Source organism: Bos taurus, chromosome 14 (genome assembly GCF_002263795.3).
Source record: "Bos taurus isolate L1 Dominette 01449 registration number 42190680 breed Hereford chromosome 14, ARS-UCD2.0, whole genome shotgun sequence".
NCBI lineage: Eukaryota > Metazoa > Chordata > Mammalia > Artiodactyla > Bovidae > Bos > Bos taurus.
In genome coordinates, this window is record NC_037341.1 from 80,899,156 (window position 1) to 80,925,340 (window position 26,185).

The following is a 26,185-nucleotide window of genomic DNA, read 5'->3' on the forward strand; positions in this document are numbered from 1 at the left end:
ATTGGTCATAGCTTTTCTTCCAAGGAGCAAGCGTCTTTTAATTTCATGGCTGCAGTCACCATCTGCAGTGATTTTGGAGCCCAGAAGCATAAAGTCTCTCACTGTTTCCACTGTCCCCCCATCTATTTGCCATGAAGTGATGGGACCAGATGCCGTGATCTCCTTTCTGAATGTTGAGTTCTAGGCCAACGTTCTCACTCTCTCACTCTCACTCAGATGCTGCCGCCGCCAAGTCGCTTCACTAGCGTTGGACTCTGCGACCCCATGGGCTGCAGCCCACCAGGCTCCTCGGTCCGTGGGATTTTCCAGGCAAGAGTACTGGAGTGGGGTGCCACTGCCTTCATGCAACACAGATTTAACAAATGAAAGTTGAAAAGCTAGAGACATACCTCCAGTTTGTGTTTTGTCAAAAGAGTAGTATGGAATAAAAGGGAGAAAGAAATGGAAATAGGAAAACTGGAAGGAATGAAAAACGCGAGAGATGGCAAAATAGAGGAGAGGAATTTTCTTTTAATTACAGACAAATGTATGGGCAGGAGAAAGAAGCACAGATGAGAGAGAAGGTGCAGACCCGGAAGGCCTAGGCAGGGCGGGGCGGCTCCGGCAGACGTGAGCCGCGGCGCTGGGGGCTGGGGGCTGGGGGCTGGGCGCAGGGGTGCGCGGTGGGGGCGGGGCATGCGCAGGCCCCGCCCATGGGCGGGCGGCGGGCGCGGGCCTTCCTGTCGGGTGGACGCGCTCGCTCCCCTCCCGCTGCGCTCGCTCCCCTCCCGCTGCCCTCGCTGCGGAAGCGCCGCGCGTCTGACAGGCTGGTGCGCCCGCGGCCGCGCGCCCGCCGCCCTGAGGTGAGCCCGGTCTCCCTGCTGCACTTGGGCGGGCGTGGGGTCGGCTGGCGCCTGCGGCCCCGCACAACGGGTCGGGGGCGGTGGGCTCGGCCGGGGCCACCTGGCGCGGAGGCCTCGGTCGAGCGGTTGAGGGCCCGGGACGGCCCCCGCACCGCGGGGCCTCTGAGCGGCGGGTGCGGGGTGACCCACTGGCTCTCGTCCCGCCGGTCCCGGAGGCCCGGTCCGTGTCCGGGGCGGGTGGTCCCCTCCAACCCCCGACCGCGTGTCGCGCTTCCGCGGACGGGCGGCAGGAGGCGGCGAGCGGGGCAGAGACATCCACCGCGCCTCAGGGGTTCGTCTCCGAGCAGGCGAAGGCGGCGAAGGTGCTGCCTTTGGGCTTGTTGTAAGACTGGTTGAAGGCGAAGGCGCGCACACAGCTGAGCACAGTGTGGGGAAGACCCCCGAGTGCGCCAGGGGTGACGGACGGCGGCCCGTGGGCTTCCAGGCGGGGCGGCCTCCTCAGGGTGTCCGTCAGAGGCGGCGCTCAGGGGCTGCCTGCTCACGTAACTTACGTGTTTGTATCTGCAGGCCGTACCTCTCTTTTGAGGTCAGGATCGTGTGTTCAGCGGCCGGATGGACCTCGCCTTTTGGCTTCACAAAGGCTCCTCACGCTCTCCTAATTAAACTTTCGATCTCCCCACCTCCTACCCAGATCTCAGATTTGACTCTCTTCTATCGTTCCATGCTGCGGTTAATGTCACGTTATCCATTCACTTGCCTAAGTGGGAAATCTGGGCCTCGTTAAACTCTCCCCCGCCCTCAAGCCCCGTATGCACTCTATTGCCGAGTGCCCTCACCTTTTCCTCCCAGAGCCGTTTCCCTACCGTCGGTTCCTCCCTCCACCCTCCCGTCCCTTGTCCTGCAGCCCCCATGTAATGATTCCTCATGGCTCCCAAATCGAAGTCATGCCTCTAAGGGGTGATCATCATGGCATGACCCCCAGCCACATCCTTCCTCCTGTTCCTCTTAATCTCTGAGCTGTCGTGTCACTTAGGCCTTTTGGTTCCTCTTCACATACCAGGAGTCCTGCAGTTGAGTTAGTCCTTCAAATCTTGGTTGAATCGTGTTCTTAGGGAAATGACATCTGGTACCTAAGACCAGGTCAGTGTTCTCTGTTAGGTGCTTCTCATTGAATAAATACTCAATGCATAGCTCTCGAATGATTGAACAAGTACAGCCTCTGGGTGGAGAATCCCCAAAAGAAAGGGTAACTGTTGAAATGAGCCTGGAAGAATTGGTAGGAGTTACACATATCAGTGCTGTGAGAAGGGGAGATGTGAGTGGCTTAAGCACAGTTTCCCGCTAGAAAGCAGATTCACGGTGAGAACATCCAGTTCTGTTGAAGCCTAGAAGAAGGGAACGGGAATAAGAATGAAAAGAAGAAAGAAGATCTTCGAAACAATTCTTGAACTGCTCTGAGTAACTCAAAGAGTGGCTTCCTTCTAAAATCATTTAAATGCTTATATTAAGAAACAGGCTCCCCACGTGGCTCAGTGGGAAAAGAACCTGCCCGCCAGGCAGGCGTTGCAGCAGACCCTGGATCGATCCCTGGGTCGGGAAGATCCCCTGGAGAAGGAAATGGCAACCCATTCCAGTACTCTTGCCTGGAGAACCCCAAGGGCAGAGGAGCCTGGCGGGTTACAGTCCATGGGGTTGCAAAGAGTCGGACACGACTGAGCACGCATGCATATAATATATATATATTAAGAAGAAACAGCTCAAAGTATCTGTCTTTTGCCCCCACCCCCATCCCCTCTCCTCCCCATTCAGATACTGTGAGCACCATGATTGGGATTTCAGACCGGTCTCCGGGGTGAAATTCTGGCAGTTATTCTCAACTGTAAAGATTACACAATTAGGGTTGCTTTATAAATGATGCCACACATTTCTGACTCTGACAGCTTAAAACGCTTCACTATCCTAGGTACAGATTTTAGAGTGTGGTTAAGCCTGTGGTGAGTTATTTTAGTCTTCTCTGCGAAAGTCAGTGGAAAGTTGGACAGTTCAGAAGACAAAACTGTTTTATTTTTTGTCCTCTCTGAAACCTGCAGCAATTCCTTTTTAGCTTTATACATTTTTTTAGTCCTGGAATTTTCTTCCCTCGGAATGTCACAGTGGAAAGAGCAGTGGACTTTCAATTCAGAATTGAGTTCAAATTCTGGTTGTGTCATCTGTCTATAAAACCTTGGGCAAATTAGTTACATTCACTGAGCTTTAAGTTCTTCATCTTTACAATCTCTTTAAAAATAATTTTACATGTGCAAAGCACCATACTGCCTGATACTCAGTTAGTGCTTTCTCCCCCTTCCCTTTAAAACTTCTTTAATTTCCATCCATGGTCAGTTGAATCCATGGATTCCAAAACTGCAGATACTGAGGGCTGACTGTTCCCTGTATTTTTCTAATTTTTACTTTATTCTTAAACCCAAATATGCATCTATCTTTTAGAATATTTCTTGTGTCATTTCTTCTCTGTTCCTCAAATGATTGTTGTTTTTTAGTGTGATATGGTATGGGCCCTTTGAGAAACACTTTCATAGAGTACTTTTTGTTATGAAAATGTTTCTACAATAGAAGTGAATGAAGCTAGGTTAAAAATGTTTCTTAATGGACCTGTGAATGAATATTGGGGAAAAAAAATGAATTCTAGAATCAGGAAGGAGGGTGAATCCTGAATGGAAGTATTTTGCAAATTGAGATGTTTTTGTGAACAAACTTCTGTAATTAAGACTTTGTAAGCAATTTGTAACTGCTTTGTCTTTGTATGTGTTCAATCTGTTGAGAAGATGGCTGATCCTTGGCAGGAATGCATGGATTATGCAGTAACCCTGGCAGGACAAGCTGGAGAGGTACGAACTGAAATCTCAGCCACGATGTGATGGATGTGGGCAGTATGTGGTTGTCTTCTTAAACAAAACATGTATTTTTATTGACTGGATTTGTTTTCAATTTACTTAATGGGTGAATACTTCCATTTTATGTCATTAAACATTTTGTAATAACGGTTGTGTATCTAAAATGGCTGTAAGATTCTATGGTTTTATACGTAGAAAGTCGTAACCACTAAGGGTTTATTTTATATACATTGTGGTAAGAAATATTTAAGAATACCATTCCAGACAGATTGATTGTTTCAAATCATTTCTATTATTCATCTTTTAATTCGATTTAAAATGACTTATATGCTTTTCTTATTTGCTTACCAAAAAAATCTTTTTAGGTGGTTCGTGAAGCGCTCAAGAATGAAATGAATATTATGGTTAAAAGTTCTCCGGCTGATTTGGTAACTGCTACTGACCAAAAAGTTGAAAAAATGCTTATCACATCCATAAAGGAAAAGTATCCATCTCACAGGTATTGCTTATGTCAGTTTCGTGTGATAAAAATGAAATCTAGGTTGGTCTCCAAGATTTTGACTTTAGACTCAGAAATTGACTGCGCTTAATTTAAGCTGAACTGGAATTTATTTGGAGGGTGTCAGAATCCCTGAGAGTAGGACTGAGCAACCAGCGAGGAAGGCAGAGCTGGTTAGGGTTGGGTTAGGGTTGGGTCAGGGTTAGGCATCATCATTCAGAAGCTGCTGGTAGCCTCACTCCTGACTGTTCTCTTTGGATGTCTTACCCCATTAGCTCAAGGTTACAAATCGTGGGCAAAAACATCCCTTGCTGAACTTAGGGGTTTTTTCCCCTAAGCTCAAACTTCCAGGGAGCAGTGAACAGGGGATATTTGGATTCCTTTATAGAAAGAGGAGTATTGGATGCTGGGAAGTTAATGTGACAAATGTCTGTCATAGAGAAGATTTGAAAGTTCAGTTTTAGTCTCTACATTGCAAACATTTTTAGGTGCTAAAGGGGTGGTAGCTTTGAGTTTGAGAGAAAATACTAAAATCTGTCTCTCTTACGGGCATAGAAATACAACTGAAATATTGTCATCATTTTAAAGTTTTAACATTGTCATTCACCAGTTCTTCTTGATCATGCCATCAGCCTTTCCCGGTATTTCAGCCACTGAGGAGAAAAAAATATTATTTAAAGCTGCATATGCTTTCTCTCAGTAAAAAGGTTTATAGCTAAGAGAAAAAGACATAAAAGAAATTCATGGTAATGATTATTAGGACTTTTCAGTTTTGAATAAAGGACATAAATAACAAAGAAAGTAGGAAAGGAAAGAAGAAATCCTATGAATTCAGATACCATTTACAGAGTTTGCCTGACATTTACTGCACAGTATGTTTTAGGAATGCATATTGATACAGTAATTTTGGTGGGTGATTTTCTTTCTCTTTAACTTATTTCATGTTCTCTGTATTATCTATTGCTGCATAGCAAGTTACTCTTGAAAAACTTAACAGCTCTAGATAACATAGAGTTTTCTAGGATCAGGAATATGGGAGTAGCTGGAGTGCATGGTTCTGGCAAGGGTCTCGTAGAGTCACAGTCGCACTGTGGGTCTTCTCAAGGCTCAGCCGGGGATGAAGGGCCCGTTCGCTTGTGGCTATTGGTGGCCTCGGTTCCTCGTGGCTTGCCCGCTGGCAGCTTCCTCCAGTTTCCTCACCACGCGGGCCCCTCCACAGAGCGGCTCACGGTGTGGTGAGCAGCTTCGCCTAGGGAGCAGAGGGGAGGGGAAGGGGGCAGAAATAGAGTGAATAAGACGAAACCTCAGTGTCGTTCTGTCAAAGAGTTTTCAGAATTGCATGTTGTCACGTACACTTTGTTCTTTTGGCTAGAAATGAGTCTCTAAGTCCAAATCCACACTCAAGGCAGGGACATTAAGCTCTACCTCTTGAAGACAGGGTTATGAGAGAATTGGTAGACTTAAACCTCCACATTTCCTTAGTAAGTTATCATCTGCAATAAAAGCCTTTTTCAGCGTGTCTCTTCTTATCTTGGTAATACATTTGAGAATTTTGAATTCTGTCATCTTTCACATGACTTGTTCTGGGGGAAATAAAATTTTCTCACTTTGATCTGTCTGAAGGAAAAACAATAGAAAAGTGTAGTTGTGTAGACTTTTGTTATGTTTTATAGTAGACTAAAGGTTTGAAAATTGTTGAAAACAGTAGAAAGATTCAGAATTTGTCATATTTGCTTTTAGTTTCATTGGTGAGGAATCTGTGGCAGCTGGGGAAAAAAGTATCTTAACCGACAACCCTACATGGATCATTGACCCTATTGATGGAACAACTAACTTTGTACATGGGTATGTTTTTAAAATTTTAATATTGTAATTACTGTTTGTATATTACCTGAATGGACTGTTCAATATAGTTTTCATAATCACATATACTTTAGAGAATTCTGTGATTGTAAAATATGTTATGCATAATTTTCATCAGCTGTGGATGAGGTAATGAATGATTAATGTTATAGACATGTGCAGTCAAGTGCCCTGTTCACCGTTCTTTTTCTCATTGTTGAAACCACATAAAAATGTACGCAAGCAACATTGCTGCTTTGAAATCAATTAAGGAACTGACTAACTCAGTACTAGTGTATGCCTTTATAGAATGCATTTAATCCAGGAGAAAAAACTGTTAAAAAGAACATGGGTTTAGAATGTGTGACTTTGTGACCTTGGGCAAGTTACTTAATCTTTTTAAGCCACAGTTTTATTTTTTTCATTCTCTAAAATGGGCACACTGATGGTACCTGCCTCATAGGATTGTTGATGGGACCTAATGAGTTGTACATTTATATAAAAACTTAATATAGTGCCTGGCACAAAGTAAGTATGTAATTCAGTATATGCTGAGAAGAATATGTTAAAAAAAAATATATATATATATACACACACACACAAATTAAATATGTAAGTCCAGATATATAGAAGAAAGCCTGATGGAATTAAGAGTTTCAACAAGTAGCCGAGTTTGGTGGGATGACACATAATTGTTATATTTGAAGTTGCCGTACGTATCTTTATGAATACAACTGTTAAAGCCATAAAGCTAAGAGGTAGGATCTATGTATGATGGAATGTTAGTGCAGAAAGATGCTCATGATATGAGGTAACATACAGAAGATTATAGTACAATGGATAGTATGATCCCATTTTTGTTGACATTTAAGCTATATTCATGGAACTTGGCATTCCAAAAGTATAGAAAGGCATGCGGTGCCAAGTGGCCTTGCCACTTCCGACCCCAGCTTCTCAGAGCCCATTTCTGGAGGCAGCTGTTGTTATCAGTTTCTTGTGAATCCTTTCAGAGATGTCTCGTGCCTGGAGGAGCGTTATGCGTGTATGCATCTGTGTATTCTGCCCCCCAACCCCCAACCCCTGCACTCACACAGAGAACTGCATGTTGTATACACAGTTCTGGGGAGGGATGAGACTCTTCACAGGGAAAAATTGTAAGCAGTTATATTATGAAAACAAGTTTGTTGAAAATAAGTTCTATCTTGGTAAATTTGTGTTGTTTTTTTTTTTAAGATTTCCTTTTGTAGCTGTTTCAATTGGCTTTGTGGTAAATAAAAAGGTATGTTGTTTAAATTTATGGTTGGTAGAATGCCTTGCTCTCATTTTCTGAGAAAGAGTAAACGAGTCTCTGTAATAAATTTAGGTTTGTCTCTATTCAATATATGTAGCTGCATTATTTTGAAATAAAATACAGACCTGCTAAACTTGTTATGATACTTTTTTCCAGTGAAGAAAATACAATGTCTTCCGAGAAGATTTTACAAGGAAAAAATATGCACAAGTAACTGAAATACGATTCAGTATTTAATCACCATTATATATGTGAATATGATAGGAATTGATGTAGGATCTGAAATGTGTAATGAAGAGTTGGGTGCTGAGCTAGGAATGCTTTAGTAGACATTTTAGTGAAGGGAAAGACCAGGAAGTGGTAGGGCCAAGTATGATGAGAAAATACAGAGTATGTTCAGGAACCTAAATACTTGCGATATCTAAAGCCCAGTAGAGTACACTCTACACCTGTTGCATTTCCATGCTATTTGAGTATTTGATTAATAAAGAAAAAATGAATGATGTTTACTAATACCTTACGTAACTGTCTTCAAGGAGCTTGCGATATATTTGATCAACATGTACACAAAAGAGTTAAGAAAACCCTGAAAATAAAAACATAAATTAGTGCAAATGAAATCTTAGGCACAGGATTGTATTAATCAGTGAGAACCTTCAAAAGGAGATAAGTGAGCATTTCTCTTATCGTCAGTTCTGGGCTGTTGAATTCCCAGTTCAGTGCAAATGTTAGATGTCGAACTATGAAAAAAAATTTTAAAAGTACTCTAAGAACATGAAGAGGGTATAACACATCCTGCCAGCAGCGGTTTGAGGAAATCTTCATAATAAATAGAAGGGATCTTAGAATTTGGTCATGTGAGTTGGGTCATATTGGGAATTTTCCAGGTAAAGAAGAAAAGGAAAGCATTTTAATCAGAAAGAACAGTTTGGGGACGAGCGGGATGTGTATGGGCGACAGTGAGATGTTCATTGTGCGTGAAACTGGAAATGGTTGGAGCAGAACTGGTGAGGTGAGCTCGCTGTGGTCAGGCTGTGAGGCACTGTGGCCTGTCTGTGCTGGAACACTTAGTGGCTTTGAGGTGGTCGGAAATCAGGAGAGGTTTTTCAGTGCAGAGTGCCAGATAATTCCAGCAACATTAGAGGTCACACCAGACGGGTGGGCAGTTCTGAGCTGAGATGGAGGTGGTGAGAATAACTGAAGAAATGGCCAAAATCAGCAAGTGTTTTCAAGATAAAATTGACTCATGGGGAAGGACTGAGACTGCGTGATCAGGTAGCGAGTGAGTGTGGCCTCTTTGGCTGAAGTTCTGCATGCCTAGGTTCCGAAGCACAGTCCTAACCTGTGTTGATGGGGTTGGTAGGAGCCACACACAGAGGGACGAGAAAGAAAAACCTGTCAGAACCGAGAGAGCTAAAAGGGAATTGGAAGAAAAGGAAAAGTGAAAACCCCTGAGACACACAACTGTTGGGGGTTAGGCAGAGAAGAAAGTCAGAAAAAAAAAAGTGACCGTAAGAGAGATCGGAGGTAGGAGGGCACCACCAGGAGCACAGAGTATGGGCTTAACTGTTGGTGGTCCGCAGCCTCCAGGTCTTCAGAGAAGACATTTGGTCCATAAGAGTCCATTCATGATCTCTTTGCAGGGAGTTTCAAGAGATGCATGGTCAGAGCAGAAGCCAGATTGTAATGTAGAAAGAGAATGAGAGACGCAAAGTCTCGACCACTCTGTGGCAATGAGGAGAAATGGAGAAGGTAATGAAGGCTTGGTGAGGGAGGGCCACTGTGGCGAGAAAGTACCAGAACCAAAGCCCAAGAGGCAGGGAGCTGTTGATGGAGCAGTGTTTCAGAGAAGAATTCACCTTAGAAAACAGGGAAGATTGCCTTCGTCTGAGGTGGGAAGGAAAGAGGTCAAAATGTATGCCCCGAGTTTGGAAACTGATGGGAGGGGAGTCAGGGTTCAGACCTGATGAGCTTTTCCTCGACTCGGTTGGGAATTAGCATTTTACATAGTCCACGGTCTAACCGTGGTCTAACCGTATGTTAAAAACATTAACATACCACATATTCTTGCTGCTTTCTTAGAAAAAGTATTGATTGAATGAAGACAAATACTCAGGTTTGGTAAAGAAAGCTTGCGTTCCTTCCACAGATGGAGTTTGGAATTGTGTACAGTTGCCTGGAGGATAAGATGTACACTGGCCGGAAAGGAAAAGGTGCCTTTTGTAATGGTCAAAAACTACAGGTTTCACACCAAGAAGGTAGGTTTACCCTCTGATTTTTGGCGTGATTCATACCATGTACTCGTACGGTAACCTTAGAGCTCTCCAAGGCTCACTGACTCATAAGTGTGTCTGTTTCTCTGTACTTTCTCATCGTGACCGCGGTTGTGGATGCGGTCGTGGAGGCTGGGGAGGCGAGGGCGGTGGAGCGGACGGTGTGTCCACGGGGCTCCGGCTCTGTCAGGGGACCTGGAGGAGCCAGAGTGCCCCCACCCTCACGGCGGCATTGGGTCACTGCTTCAGCCCCCGCGTCTCAGATTCTTTCTACAATTCCTCTGCTCTGATGCCACTGGGACTAGTTATTAGTAAATTGAAAGGGAAAAGGCCCTTCAAGTTGGGAATCATTAAAAATGAGACATAAAGCTATTAAATATATAGGATGGTAAACAGCACCTTTCTACTGTATAGCGCAGGGAACTATATTCAGGGTCCCATGGTAAACCATGATGGAAAAGAATACGAAAAAGAATACCTAGATATGTGTGTGTATATATGTGTGTGTGTGTGTGTGTGTGTGTATATATAAAGCTATAACTGAATCACTTTGCTGTACAACAGAAACTAACACAACATAGTAAATCAACTATACTGCAATACATTTTTTTATTTTATTTTTATTTATTTATTTTTTTTTTAATTTTAAACATTCATATCTTATTCATTTCTAAATGTCAAGAGTTATCAGCAGGACTTGAAAACACTTTAAAAACAAGTCCTTGGTCACCTCCAAATTATTCTTGGTGACCTTAACATCCCTCTGGCCATAGTCTTGGGATAGAGGGCATATAAAAAGTCACCATAATACATTTTTCTTAAATGAGGCATAAAACTTTTTGTAATGAGCTTAGTGATTGGCGTTTTTAAGTCTGCTTTCTCTGGGACAGCTCACTGTTTTGGAGGCACTTATCTTCCCTAAGGCAATCCCAACATTTTCCACGGTTGACACTTGCAGATTCGTTTCTTTTCTGTGTTTTTCAGATTCTTTTACGTGCAGCAAAAACTTGAGAATCCGCCTCCGCTTTTATAATATTTCTCCTCAGGCACTTAATTTGAGGGCAGATTTTGAATTTGTTTTCTTTTTATTGAACTCTAAGACCCCAGAGATTAGAAGATACATCCTAATTCTTGAGATGTTAATGTGAAAAAAATGTGCATTTTAGAACTGAAGGAATGTGGCAGCTTTCATAGAAAGAAGTCTTTCCCCTTTTCTGTTATTTATCTCACTTAAACAGGTTATGTGATTGTTAGAAGAGTTCACAGTTATAAACAAGGCTCAGAACAAGGTGGTGGGCATACATCTCAGCTGTGGGTGGAGATGAAGTGTGAGGTGTCCCAAGAGTAGCCTGTGAGCCAGGAGGGTTGAGTGTGTCGTGAGCGTTGGTCACGATGTTTCAAAGAGAAAATGGAAAATACAGGATAATTTGTCAAGTTAGTAAATGGAGGTCAGATGATTTATTTTAATTTTATTGACGTATAGTTGATTTACAGTGTGTTAATTTCTGCTATACAGCAAAGTGGTTCCACTGTACATATTTGTATTGTTTTCCATATTCTTTTCCATTGTGGTTGATCACAGGATGTTGAGCGTGGCTCACTGTGCTGTACAGTAGGGCCTTGTTTATCTGTTCTATATGTAGTAGCTTGCGTTCTCCAATCCCAAACTCCCAGTCCTCCCTGCCCCACCCTTCTCCCCTTGGGCGACCCCAGAGCCTTTCTCTGTGTCTGAGCCTGCTTCTGCTTCACAGGTATATTATGTGTCATGTTTTAGACTCCACGTGTAAGCGATGCCTTACGACGTCTGTCTTTCTCTCTCTCACTTCTCTTAGTATGATACCTCTAGGCTCATCCATGCAGCTGCAAATGGCAGTATTTTGTGGTCGAGCAGTATCCCACTGTGTATATGTACCACATCCTCTTTATCCATTCATCTGTCGATGGATATTTAGGTTGCTTCCATATCGTGGCTGTTGTAAATAGTGCTGCAGTGAATGTAGGAGTGCATGTATCTTTTCAAATTAGTTTTGTGTGGATATATGTCCAGCTAGATCATATGGCAACTCCATTTTTAGTGTTCTGAGGAACCTCTGTACTGTTTTCCATGGTGCTTACACCTGTTTACCTTTCTACCAACAGTCAGTCAGTCTCGTCAGTCAGTTCATTCACTCAGTCGTGTGCAACTCTTTGAGACCCCATGGACTGCAGCACGCCAGGCCTCCCTGTCCATCACCAACTCCCGGAGTTCACTCAAACTCATGTCCATTGAGTCAGTGAAGCCATCCAACCATCTCATCCTTTGTCATCCCCTTCTCCTCCCGCCTTCAATCTTTCCCAGCATCAGTGTCTTTTCCAATGAGTCAGTTCTTCGCATCAGGTGGTCAAAGTATTGGAGTTTCAGCTTCAGCATCAGCCCTTCCCATGAACACCCAGGACTGATCTCCTTTAGGATGGACTGGTTGGATCTCCTTGCAGTCCAAGGGACTCTCAAGACTCTTCTCCAACACCACAGTTCAAAAGCACCAATTCTTTGGGGCTCAGCTTTCTTTTTAGTCCAACTCTCACATCCATACATGACTACTGGAAAAACCATAGCCTTGACTAGATGGACCTTTGTTGGCAAAGTGATATCTCTGCTTTTTATTATGCTATCTAGGTTTGTCATAGCTTTTCTTCCAAGGAGCAAGCATCTTTTAATTTCATGGCTGCAGTCACCATCTGCAGTGATCTTGGAGCCTAAAAAAATAAAGTCTCACAGTTTCCATTGTTTCCCTATCTATTTGCCATGAAGTGATAGGACCGGATGCTATGATCTTAATTTTTTGAATATTGAGTTTTAAGCCAACTTTTTCACTCTTCTCTTTCACTTTCATCAAGAGGCTCTTTAGTTTTTCTTCACTTAACAGTGGTATGATTTAGTTTTAATTTTTGTTTTATTTCAAATCTATATATAAATTATTTCTAAATTCTACTTTTTAAAAAATATATAAGGCATTGGTAGCTAAATGTATCATGCGTGTAGCCAAACTGGGTATATTCTGCACTTTTGGGGAGGTAGTCTAAGAAGCTAGATGCCTTTTGATGATCATAAAAATGATGATAAAATGACTAGAAGAGAAGAAAAGTTCATAAATATTTAAAGCCTTAGAAAGAAAGAAATATGATTCAACTAGGAAGAAGGATAAAATTGTCCAATTTGGTGAGCTTCAAGTGTCAAATTTTTTTATCAGGTTCTTATTGATAAACTGTAGTAATTATTTGAAACTTTTTCTTTTAGATATTACCAAATCTCTCTTGGTGACAGAGTTGGGCTCTTCCAGAACACCAGAGACTGTGAGAATTATTCTTTCTAATATAGAAAGGCTTCTTTGCCTTCCCATCCATGGGTAAGCTCTCTTCACTTTATCCCTAAAGTTGAACATTCTATTAATGCTATAGATAATTTGACATCCTAAGGAATGAATTTTTATTTAGAAATGAACTTTTAATTAATAGACATGGAGTCAGTACCATAATTCTAATTTTAAAATGTGATTTTTAAAACTTTTATTTGAAAATAATTTGAAATTTTAAAAAATTTGCAGAAATAAAAACGTATAAGAAACAGCAGTATGCAGTTAAAAACCTATAAGAAACAATTCAGCTATTGTTAACATTGTACCCATTGCTTTATCATTTTCTCACTCCTTCTTCTCTCTTTGTGTATGTGTGTGTGTTTGTGTAAATATTCTCCTTTTTTTCCCCCTCAACTATTTCATGGTAAATTACTTAGTGTGTGGCTCTTTATCCCTAAATAATTCAGTTTGTTATTTCCTAAGAATAGGCATATTCTCTTCCATAACCACAGTACAACTATTGACTTCATAATTTTATCTATCCACACATACTTAGTTTTGTCAGTTGATCTAACTATGTTGTCTATAGCATTTTTTTCCTCCAGGGCAAGATTCAGTCTAGGGTTAGCTTTACATTTGGTTGTCATGTCTATTCACTGCCTTTAATCTGGAACATTTCCGTAGCCTAAGCATTACCCACTTTCTCTGAGTTTTCAAGCTATTTGCACAAGGTACGCAGGGTAGACTCACAGTTTATTTCTGGCCTGTCTGTATCAGTAGTCTTCTTCCCCCCTTATCATTTCTTATTTTATGTTATTTCTTCTTCTTTTTTAAAAATCTTGATTAAATTACTTGGCAGTTTGTCAGTTTTTTTTCAAAGAAAGAGCCAGGATTTTGATTATTAATCTGGTCTGCTGTCTTTATCCTCCCTGCTTTATTATTTTCATCATTGTGCTTTCTTGTCATTCATTTTGTTGTTTCCTATTTTTTTTTTTCCTTTTTAAGTGGAGAATTTATTTTTATGCTTTGATTTTTATTGAGGTGAGTATTTAGGCTTGAGTTTTTATCTGATTGCTGCTTCAAATGTATCTCACAGATTCTGATGTGTTTTCATTGCAGTTATTTTTCTGGTAACTTCTGTTTGTATTTCCCTTTTTACCCAAGAGTTGTATTCTTAAACTTCCATGGGGAAGTTTAAGCTTTTTGTGCTTTCTTAGTTTTGTTTTTTAATTTGTAGTTTTATTACATTGTAATAAACATATTTTATGGAGCTTTATGTTTCCTTTGTGCCCAGTATATGATCAGCTTCTGTGGAACTTCTATATGCACTGGAAAAAAGTACATTTTGTACTTTGATGTTTGGGCTTGAAATCTACTTTGACATCAGAATTGCAGTCCCTGCTCTTCTCATTGTTTCCATTTGCCTGGTTAATCTTTGTCCACCTTTATTTTTAGTGTTTTTGAAATCAGTGCATTTTAAGTGCACCTCTTGAATACAGCATAGAGTGGAGTTTTGCTCTATAATCAGTTTGAAAATCTTTTCTTTTTAATAAAAAAGTTAGGCTTGTTCATTTATTTATATGACCATTTTGTTTGGTATTATCAATTTTGTATTATCTTATGCTGTAATTGTATTGTGATTTGTATATTATGTTATGTTGTATATTAAGTACTCTGTACTTATTTAGTGTATCCTCTTTTTTCTCTTTTTCTATTTATAAAAGATTCAATTTTATTCTCATGGGTTTCTTTTATATTAAAACTCTTTATAATGCCCTTAATATTCTCTTTTCTTACTTAACCGTTCTGTTAGTTCTGTAAAGACTCCAGAACTGCTTAGCTTCTGCCTGTTGCCTATATAACATTCAGTGATTTTACTCTGCTTTTCTCTTTTTCTCTCCCTCTTAATCTAGTTTTTTTTTTTTAAGTTGCATTCTTTCTAGTTTGTCGGGCATATTATTACTACGTATTGTTTCACCCATAGTCCCATCCTGTGGTCTTAGTTTTTCCTTTATAAAATGGTCACTGTCTTGTGAAGTTTTCCTGGTGTCAAAAGTTCAGAAATAATAGAAGTAAAACCATTGAATCACTGAATTCAATATTTATTGTGCACACACCAAAAAGATACTTTGCAAACCAGGAACACCCAGACCAAAACATGGGATGAGGCTCAGCCATGTGTTGTTATAAAGCAGCTTATACAGTGAGAAGGCAGTGACTACTTATTCTTCAAAACGATTGGCTATTATAGAGTTTTCTTAAATGACAGGGAATTGATTAGTGGTTAACTCATATCTACCTTGAGAAACAATTGAAGGTTTGCTTGTAATTTTCAGAAGCATAAGCAAGCGATGATCCAGGTCTAGTTACTTTTGCAAAATGTGCTAAATTAAGCTTTGTTTTCATGACTAAACTGATTTGGTCTGCTCAGGGAATTTTCAAAACTGGTCTCTGTTTTTTGCTTTAACACCTATCACCTTTGGATTGATGAAGCTCATCCTCTAGTAGATTCCGTGGGAAGGGCACCTGTGCATGGTATGCCATGATTTCTGGCATATTCCAAACTGTTTTCCTATGGTCTTGAAACTCCAAGGGCAGCTTGGCTGAATAGAACATCCTTAGTGAAAGAAAGTATGAAGAATATTTCTTTAAAAATGCTATTTCACTGTTGCTTTGCTTTGTATGTTGTTTTTGAGAAATCTGGTGCCAGTCTGATATTATTGGCTTTTAAATTATTTCATGTTTTGTTTGGAGTCTCTGAGACATTTTTGTTTTCTTTTAATCTTTCATGGCTGACACTTTTATAAGGGTATATCTTGGAATTCTTACAGTTGCTTGTGTGGGATGGTTTTCTCCCTTTAATCGGTAGATTAATGTCTCTCTTCTTTTTTTCTGGCAAGTTTTCTTGAATTTTAAATATTAGTTCACTTATGCTGTTTTCATTTTCTTCTTCAAAGACACCAGCAGGAACATTCAACCTCCTTTGTATCTTCTCTTCTGTTACTTTCTCCCTGGCCCTTTTTACTTTCTTTTACTGTTTTTTTTTTTTCTCACTGCCCTTTTTCAAGTTTTCATTTGCATCTGTTCTCTTTAAGGGTACCTTGTGATTCAGTCTTAATTTCTAATAAAGTTTTGTCTTTTTTTATTCCCCTTCATTTCTGAGTTCTATTATCTCTCGTATTATTTTATCCTTCTTTTATTTCGTTCACTTCTGGGCTTACTTTTCCTTTTGCAGAGCAACCTTATCAGCCAGAAAAAACCCAACACTTAGTTACTGATGATGTTTGATGTTCACTGTAGCTACGTGCGGCCGCGTCCACTTCTTTCTGTCTCTGTTCCCTTTGTGATCTGGGTTCCTGGTTTCAGTTCTTTCTTCCGTTAGTTCTGTTCTTCTGTGTAGTTTCTGTTATGAATCTCTGTTAGGTGTAGGAGGCGGGGATTGGCATGTCATTTTCTCTTTCATTTCTCAGGGTTTTTCATTTCTTTTACTTTTTAAAGACTTATTTATTTCTGGCTGTGCTGGGTCTTCGTTGCTGTGCTCAGGCTTTCTCTAGCTGTGGCGAGTGGGGGCTGCTCTCCACGGTGGGCCACAGGCTCTGGGGCACACGGGCTCAGCAGTTGTGGCTCTCGGGCTCCGGGGCACACGGGCTCAGCAGTTGTGGCTCTCGGGCTCCGGGGCACACGGGCTCAGCAGTTGTGGCTCTCAAGCTCCGGGGCACATGGGCTCAGCAGTTGTGGCTCTCGGGCTCCGGGGCACACGGGCTCAGCAGTTGTGGTTCACAGGCTTCAGCAGTTGTGGCTCTCGGGCTCTGGAACATGGGTCAGCAGTTGTGGTTTCCAGGCTTAGCTGCTCCGTGACGTGTGGGGTCTTCCCAGACCAGGGATTGAACCCGCATACCATGTATTGGCAGGTGGATTCTTTACCACTAGATAACCAGGGAAGCTCACCACCTCCTTTATTTTATGTTGAAGTATAATTGTATATTAACTGTAAGTGAGATTTATGAGGCAAAGTAAATCATTAGGGATCCATTTCCTTTTTTTAATTTTTTGGGATTCATTTAATGAAATGCACTGTATTTGTTTACTTCAATGATGTTTCTTTTGTGTTGCTTTAGGGAACGATTTGATCATGACATGCTCCTCTTTTGAGGCCCTCTAATTTGCCAGGCCCTCTGCTGGGCACTTTGCTTCTGTTGTTTCTAATCATTGCAGCCATAGCCAAGTTGGTTATCCCCATTTCGATGACAAGAAGACTAAAACTTGAAGAAGAAACTTCTTTCAAAATTACAGCTTTTAAGCAGCTGAGCAGGGGAGCAAACTCAAAGCTTTGTGATTCTGAAGATAGATAGATTCTTCTTAGCGCTGCTGCTGCTACTACGTCGCTTCAGTCGTGTCCGACTCTGTGCGACGCCATGGACTGCAGCCCACCAGGCTTCTCTGTCCATGGGATTCTCCAGGCAAGAACCATCCTAACTGTAAAGGAGGATCAGACTAACAGAGGGTTCAGACAGAACACATTTGCAAAATCTAGGCCACAGCCTCAGTTGTTTGGTGATTAAGTACTATCTTTAGTAATACTTACCCATAAAAGAATATACTTACTGATCAAAAGACCTCTTGCCAGAGAGCTGTTGAGATACATCAGAAGAAGACAGAAGCATTGCCTCTAGCGCTGGTCTTCCAGCCCAGGGTTCCGTGTCTGAATAGAATGCCAAGAGATGATTTGTAGAAGATCTTGGTATTTTCTTTCTATGATGTGAGATATGAATTATCACATATCCCCTGAGAAAGTGGGGAAAGGGCACCATTCTTGATAACTGAAAAAAGCCATAATGTTAATTTGGGTTTATATATCTATGGACATTTTTGGAATCGCTAGTTCTTAATTTTGATATATAATAAAACTGTAGGCAGTAAAATGTATTTAAAAATCAAGGGCATCATGTAATTCTGGTCCTTTTTTGTTGTTAAATTGTTTTGGCATGAAGGATGTACTAGGCACAGTACTAGTTTATTTTTTAAATACAAAACAGATACCACATTGCTTCTTTTTTAATTTTATTGGAGTATAGTTGATTTACAGTGTTGTGTTAGTTTCAGGTGTTTAGCAAAGTGATTCAGTTACGCACACTCGTATTCGTTCTTTTTTAGGTTCTTTTCTCACGTGGGTCATCCCAGAATATTGAGTAGACTTCGCTGTGCTAGACAGTAGGCCCTTGTTGGTTGTCTGTCTTACGTACAGTGGCGTGTGCTCATCTCAGCCCTGATTGACCCCTCCCCCATATTTCCCCTGTAGACCGTAGGCTTGCTTTCAGTATCTGTCTGTTTCTGTTTTGTAAGTTCATTTGTCTCAATTTTTTAAAATTAGATTCCACGTATCATACAATATCACTGACATGTGGAATCCTTTTATTTCTTAAAAAATAATGAAGGGTCTCAGTGAACAGACCTGACTGCTTTATTTTCAGAGGACTTCCCTGGTGGCTTAGAGGGTGAAGCGTCTGCCCACAATGCGGCACACCTGGGTTCGATCCCTGGGTTGGGAAGATCCCCTGGAGAAGGAAATGACTGCCCACTCCAGTATTCTGGCCTAGAGAATTCCATGGAGAGTCAGACACAACTAAGTGATTTTCACTTTCACTTTCAAACAATTAAAAAACGAACTTTGAGTAAAAACCATTTGAAAGTAGTTAATTTATAGACATGACAGTTCCTTTTTCTTAAATACTTCAGTGTGTATATTTTTGATAAAAGGGACATACGCTAAGATAACCACAACAGTTATAAAACTCAGGAAATTAGCTTTGATACATTGTCTAATATAGTGACAATTACATTTTGAAAGAATTCTAATCCAAGGTCCAAGCCAGAATCATATGCTGCACTTTAAGTGTTCTTCTCATCAAGCTTTTTTTTAAGATTTATAGAACTCGGCTGTGCTAGGTCTTGGCTGTGGCGGTGGGGGCTGCGCTCCACGGGGCTGCGGGGGTCCTTGCTGCAGGGCCTCCTCTGGTCCGGGCGCACAGCCCCCCTCACAGGTGAAGAAGCTGCAGCCCCCAGGCTCTAGAGCCCTGGCTCAGTAGTTGTGGTGCTTGGGCTTAGTTGCTCTTTGGCACGTGGGGTCTCCCCGGACCAAGGATCGAACCTGTACCCCTGCATTGGCAGGCGGATTCTTTACCATTGAACCGCCAGGGAAGCCCTCATCAGGGCCTTTTAATCTAGAACCGGTGCTTAGCCTTTATCTTGTATGACCTTGACATTTTTGAAAACTGTAGGGTGCTCGCTTTACAGCACGCCCTTTGATTTGAGTCTGTTGGATTTCCTCTCGATTAGATTTGGTTTATGCGTTTTTGGCAGGAACGCAACAGAAGCACTGTTATGTCCTCCTCCTCAGTGCATTCTATCAGGAGACACGGGGGACCTTTGTTCCGTGGTGTGTGTCGCCCAGTCGTGTCCAACTCTTTGTGACCCCGTGGACTGTAGCCCACCAGGCTCCTCTGTCCATGGGATTCTCCAGGCAAGAGTACTGCAGGGAGTTGTCATGCCCTCCTCCAGGGAATCCACCGACCCAGGGATGAACCCAGGTCTCTTGCATTGCAGGCGGATTCTTTACCACCAGGGACACCCTTTGTCCCATTACTGGATGCTAACTTTGATCACTTGGTAGTGATCTTGCCATCTTTTCCATCGTAATCATTATGTATCTTATAGGGAGATACTCTGATGTGTAAATATCAATCATTTTAGCATTTATTGATGATTCTTTCCTGCATCAGTTATTATTATAATGGCTGATAAAGTGATGTCTGTACTTACCCTAACTTGGTATATTTCCGAGGACGAGGTTCATTGAGAAGGCAGATGTGAAGCAGGCCTCGCAGGCAGGCCTCGGTGACAGCAGAGCCCAGCAGGGCGGTCACCTCCTGGGCACACGCACCGACGCCCGCACCACTGGGGGTGGCCAGGGGCACACTTGCACTAAACTCCTACAGACTCCTTGTGTCGTGGGGCTCTCGTCCCTGGGTTTAGACCACAGTGACAAGTCATGCGTGCCATGGTGGCAGAATTAAAGCGTTTTCTTCAGTGTTTTTCTTCCCAAAGTATCATCATTTTAATGTTTATCTTACACATGATTGCTTTGTTAGGCTTCATTCTGTCATTTATATAGTATATCATGATAATTAGGATTTACGTATTTTGATTTTAAATTTAAGTACCACCTTTTTCTTTTTAACAGTCTGTGGATTGGTTCAAGTGATCTCAGTCACACTTGCAACTGCAGCTAAGGAGGAATGCCTTATGTGAAGAATTATTTTTCCCCGTTTTGTCTGTTAGGATCCGGGGTGTTGGAACAGCAGCTCTGAACATGTGCCTGGTGGCCGCTGGGGCTGCGGACGCGTATTATGAAATGGGGATCCACTGCTGGGATGTTGCAGGCGCCGGCATCATTGTGACTGAAGCTGGCGGAGTGCTCCTGGATGTCACAGGTAAAACTGCGGAACAGGAAGGCGTTGTTTTCTTTCCATACCTATGGGACTGTCCTCCAAATATGGCAGTTTTTTTTAGATATATCTTTTAATGTTTCCCTTTAATATTTTTTTCAATGTTTACACCTCAGCTCTTCAGGCAACACAAACCATGTAATTTTCTGCAGAATCAAAATAGCAGATATTGGGAGACAGAGGCAAAAATGAGAAGCTAATGGTAGTGTACAATTAATAATAATAAATGGCTAAGCCTCTTCAGGGCTTCCCTGGTGGCTCACCTGGTAAAGAATCCACCTGCAATGCAGGTTCAATCCCTGGGTTGGGAGGACTCCCCTGGAGAAGGGCAAGGCTACCCACTCCAGTATTCTGGCCTGGAGAATTCCAAGGACTGTATAGTCCATGAGGTCACAAAGAGTCACACACGACTGAGCAACTTTCACTGTCACTCTCAAGCCTCTTTAACTGTGAGTACCAGGAACTCTTGAGAGGCTGTAGAAAAAGTCTAGAAAGGCACTGGATCTGAGGTTGTACCAAGATCCCTTTGAGTGGTGACCGTGGTGGCAGCTGAGTATGGGCTTCCTCCACCATCACTTTCTGCCTTGGCCCTGGGGGAGTTACATACTTTCTCTGCACTGATGATGACATGTTTAAAAGTAAAGAGTGAGCCTGGGTTAAAACAGTTTACCAGCAGTCTGGGAGAAAAGCAGCAAAGAATTAAGGAGGTGGGCAGGAGAGCAGTGTGCAAATCCCTGGCCTCGGGTTTTCTGTCCAGAGGTTCCAAACATTAAAGAGGCAGTGAAAGTAATGAAAGCAGGAGCGGAGCACATCAAAGGAGAGAGAGAGATGGCGGTGCAGACCCGCACTCCTTTCATCCAAGGAGAGAGAGAGAGATGGTGTGGTGCAGACCCACACTCCCTTCATCAAAGGAGAGAGAAAGGTGGCGTGGTGCAGACCCCCACTCCCTTCAAAACGGGTTTCTAAAAGATGCTTAGAAACTCATTATGTACTAGCGAAGCTTAAACATTGTGGTTATGACACAATGTAGTTTTTTTTCAAGATAATAGAAAATATTAAATGTTATGATCAACCATAGTACATACTGCTATGCTTGTTTTATAGGAATTATTTTTTACAAGATATAACCATTTTCCATATTTGATTTTAGGTGGACCATTTGATTTGATGTCACGAAGAGTAATTGCTTCAAGCAATAAAACATTAGCAGAAAGGATAGCCAAAGAAATTCAGATAATACCTCTTCAAAGAGATGATGAAGATTAACTCCGACGGCTTCACACATTCAATCACAGTTGCGTCTCTCCAGGTTTTCTAATGCACTCATGGTGTTACAAAATTCAGGACTTCTGTTTCACTTGAATAATATGATTGGTGTGAATTGCTTTCAGCGTCCATATTTAAAAACTACAACTTGTTCTGTGTTTTACTAAGAGTAGGTGTGCAAGAGTGGATGAAATAGTCCATTGTTTTAAAAATGTCTGTGTGGTAAGAATGTCCTCTGGGAAAGTACGCAGGCCGTTGGTGAGACAGGTTATCACGTCAACTGAAATAGCCAGTTAGCAATTTAGAGTTTCTAAATATTTATGAGCCTGTGAAATTTTGACTTACTGTTTCTGTGGATATGCATTCCTAATGAGATGGTTAACTTTTTGGAAAAATTTCTTTAGTTTCAAAAGCCATAGTAAATTAAATTTGTAAGAAGTGTATAATGAATACTACGAAGACCAAGATTTCTTTCTCTGCAGAAAACCTTGCTTTATTCATCAGTGTAGCACCCAGCATGGTACCTGTCAAATAGGAGGCGATCCAAAAAGAAGCATCGGAAGAGTGATATTCTGAAGGCAGGAATGCCTAGTTGCTACAGAAAGTAATGAGCTGATCGCTCTGTGATTTTACTTCAGGTGTGGAGTAAGAACTATCTGGTCATCCTTTCTATATTTCACACAACCGTTCCTGCTCACATTTCATATTACCATGCCATTCCAGTGACTGCACCAAACAGAACTCACCTCGCCCCTCTCGGGCTGTGCTTTTAAGTGTTGAGTGGCCGCAATTAGAGCAGAGGAGAGCCCAGCGAGCCAGAGACGCCGTCCTCGCGCCTGCGTGGGGCTGCATGTATCGGTTTCCTCTTGCCCAGAACACGCTGTCCCCAGGCCTAGTAGCGTCCAGTGGGGCCTGCTTATTGTGGCACAGTTCTGCGGTCAGGAGTTCCGGCACCTTAGCGAGCATCCTGTCCCGATGGGCTTCCGTGAGCTTGCAGTCGAGACGTTGAACGGAGCTGGAGTATCTCAGAGTCCGACGGGGGCTGAAGCTCCTCCTCAGTCTCGCTTGTGTGGCTAGTGGCGGCAGCTCCTTGCTGTCTGGCGGCCGGAGGGTTACCTTCCTCTCCATCTTCGTAGCTGAGTGTCCTCATCGCCTAGCGATGGCCTTCCCCCGAAGTGAACCGAGAGCGGAAACAAGCAGGAAACGGCTGTGCCTCTTGTAACCTAGTCTGTGAAGTATCACCATCACTTCCATTCTTTTCTGTTCAATAGATGTGACTCTAAGTCAGCCACACTCAAAGGCTGGGGAATTCCCCGAATAGATAGCATCATTCTAGAATTCTCTCTCTTGAGCTCCAGACTCATGCTTCCAGAGGCCGAGTGAACTCTCTCTCAATGTGTTGCAGATGTCTCATACTGAACGTGTCTCCAAATAAACTCAATCCCTGCTCCCATCTGTTCCTCTGCTTACATTTTTTCTCTTAGTTAATATTTTACCCAGGCAGACAGGTGATATTTTTACCCTCCCGTGCCTCTCACCTCCTACATGCAGTTGGCCATCAGTTGTGTTCAGATGTACAAGGAAGTCTCTCTGGAATTTTTCTCCAGTTCCGCATCTCCATTGCAACACCTGGACAGTTACCTCCTGAATTATTACAGTGGTCTTGAGTCATTAGAGCCCCCTCCAGTCTCTCCTCCATGCCAACACCCAGATCTCACTTAAAATCTAATCACTCACATAAATATGAAAAAAAAAAAAAAGGGGGCTTCTGTGGTGGTCCGGTGGTTAAGAATCTCCAAGTCCCCTAGCAATTCAGGGAACTCGGGTTCAAGCCCTGCTCGGGGAGCCAAGATCCCCCCTGTTGTCTGGCAGCAAGTCCACAACCAGAGAGACTCCTGCCCACAGTGACAGAGGAGCCCAGGTGAGATCCACTAGAGAGATGCCTGCCCGCAGCAACAGAGGGGCCTGTGTGCTCGACTGAGACCCAGCGAAGATCCCCCTGCTGTGGGGCAGCTCAGTCCACAGGTAGAGGGATGCCTGCCCGCAGCAACAGAGGGGCCTTCGTGCTGCAACTGAGACAGCGCAGCTGCAGAAAACCTGTTCTCAGATCCAGTCCCTCCCCAGGCAAGGATCCTGGGGTGGAAGCCCATGTAACATACACCTGGGCTTCCCTGTGGCTCAGTCAATAAAGAAGCCGCCTGCGGTGCAGGAGACCCGGGTTCAACTGGGTCGGGAAGGTCCCGGAGGAGGAGGTGGAAGGTGGAAGCCCACTCCAGTGTTCTGGCCTGGGGAATCTCATGGTCAGAGGAGCCTGGTGGGCTGCAGCTACAGTTGCAAGAGTCAAACACGACTTAGCGACTACACCACCACCACCACCACCACCACTCACCGGATTGAATTTATCTCTGATCCATCATTTCCAACATGCGAACCTGAATCCCTCACTGATGCCCGCTTCCTTGCACTGTTGGACTCCTGTACTCGCTCCTTCCATCCAGCTGCTTTTGGCCAAAGCCCCACAGGCAGCCTGTGACCAAGCCACCACCAGAAAGTACCAGAGTGGGCCTCCAACCCAAGCTTCATCTGCCTGGAATCCCCTCCTCCTACCAGACTCAGCCTCCAAAACATAAGCCAAAGGTCACTGCCTCTCTACCCCTTTGGCTTACCTCTTCTTTAGGATTGTGTGCAAACTCATATTGAATTTGTCTCAGTGAGTAAGTTTTTGTTTGTGTGTCTGTATCCCCACAATACTCTGAGCTCTTTGGGAGCAAGGATCATGAGTAAGTCAGTTTTCTGACTGTCAAGCAGTAAATGTCAATATTTTGGTGGGGAAAAACAATTGGTATGTATTAATTTTTTTTAAGAGAATGGGTTTTATTTATTCAGCCATAGTTTGTTCTTTTGTGAGTGATTGTTTTCTGGAGAAAGTAGAATCTTTTTAGTTCTGAGTAGATAAATTTGGCTTAAAGAACGGAGTATCTGCATTTCAGAATGCCCCGCGTGTCTATTTGCTGAAGACCCCCTCCACTCTGTCCTCTGCGCTGGCAGAAAATGGCCACTAGGGGGCACCACAGTCACGTTCGCGTTATTCGCTGAGAGGTGATTAACTTCAGGGCAAAGGCCAGTTTTGAAAACAAAAAGCTCTTTTATGACCCACGGTTGTTTAGCTATGCATGACTTTTGAAAGAAAATTAACATTTAAACTTCCTACCCCTTATCTCCGTTCTTCATGCCTCTCAGAAATCCTTCCGCCAACAGTCATATTTGGAATGTTTGCTAAGAAAACTCAACTCCCCATTTTCCCTCTACCTCCAGCAAATTCTTCACTGAACCAAACATTATCTCCAACTCTACACAAACCAGTTTGACAGAAAATATCGCAGATAGAACATTTTCCACCAGCATTTATTAGGAAGCAGGCACTGCGCTGAGGTGTGCATAGGTGGGGGGAGTAACCAAGACTTGGTACATAGCTAGTTGGTCTATTTACAACCTAAGGTGGAAAAAAGTAACTTTGGGCGTTTTAAAGAGGTAACAGCACAGAAGAATAAGTGTGCAAATAAAGCCGCAGTGCAAGCACTCGGAAACAACTGGGTCCACTCGCTGGGCTCCGGGGAGGGCTTCGCAGGACTTAGGGGAGGAGAAAGCCAATTTAGGGTTTGGGGGGGGGTTGGCCATGCTGTGTGGCTTGTGGGATCTCAGTTCGATGACCAGGGGTCAAACCCATGCCCCCTGCTTTGGGAGCTTGGAGTCTCAACAACGGGACTGGCGGGGAAGTCCTGAGTAAGCCAATTTAGGAAGAGCAAATACAAAAAAATTTAAAAGAACAAGTTTCTTTTAAACTTGCACAAGTTTCTACTATTGATGGCCTATTCGAAACAAAACAGTCAATCTTGCATAAAAATGTGCTTTCTAAGTGGAAGAAGAAATCCCCAAGGTCTCTATTTAAAGAGGTATGATGGTTGAGGGACTAACTAGTAAATCCTGAGGTTTTCTTAAGGATATACCTCCAGTGTATTCCATACATTGCATTCAACGTATTCAATGAATCAGAAGACTAGCTTTGGAACAGGAGGACAGGGAAGGTGGACCTTAGAATCTGCATTTACCAACGACCACGAGAGAGGGGTAGAGTGGCTGAACAAATAGGAATCTTCTCTGAAGGACAGCATTCTTAACTTAGACCTTGGGGTGCCCACAGATTAAAGTCAACCATCTGTGAGCTTACAGTCAAAGGTCACCAAACAAAGGATAAGCCACCACCAGTGAAAGTTACAGGAAGCAACAATTTAGACACCTTAGGACCTCAGATCTCAGAACCGTCAGACACAAGATACAAAACAGCTAGATGTGAACTGTTGAAATAAAGCTAGGGTAAAATGTGCATGCTTAGTCTCTTCAGTCATGTCTGACTCTGCGACCCCACGGACTGTAGCCC

At 42.7% G+C, this 26,185-nt stretch overlaps 1 protein-coding gene across 5 annotated transcripts in view; it reads left to right on the forward strand.

Moving 5' to 3' along the window:
• The window catches only part of IMPA1 (inositol monophosphatase 1), a 31,421-nt gene extending 8,221 nt beyond the window's left edge, over window positions 1-23,200 (forward strand). For 2 of the 5 annotated variants that reach the window (XM_059893123.1, XM_015474530.3), the window contains exons 2-9: window positions 3,668-3,730; window positions 4,102-4,235; window positions 5,976-6,080; window positions 7,311-7,356; window positions 9,518-9,626; window positions 12,919-13,027; window positions 20,315-20,466; window positions 21,632-23,200. In XM_059893123.1, coding sequence (XP_059749106.1) covers window positions 3,668-3,730; window positions 4,102-4,235; window positions 5,976-6,080; window positions 7,311-7,356; window positions 9,518-9,626; window positions 12,919-13,027; window positions 20,315-20,466; window positions 21,632-21,747 — 834 coding nt within the window. In that variant the 3' untranslated portion in view covers window positions 21,748-23,200. Of the gene's footprint in view, window positions 1-772; window positions 843-1,409; window positions 1,983-3,667; window positions 3,731-4,101; window positions 4,236-5,975; window positions 6,081-7,310; window positions 7,357-9,517; window positions 9,627-12,918; window positions 13,028-20,314; window positions 20,467-21,631 lie in introns of those variants that run through there. The other 3 variants (XM_005215652.5, NM_174361.4, XM_059893124.1) reach the window with 3 other exon arrangements.
• The last annotated feature ends 2,985 nt before the right edge of the window (window positions 23,201-26,185 follow it).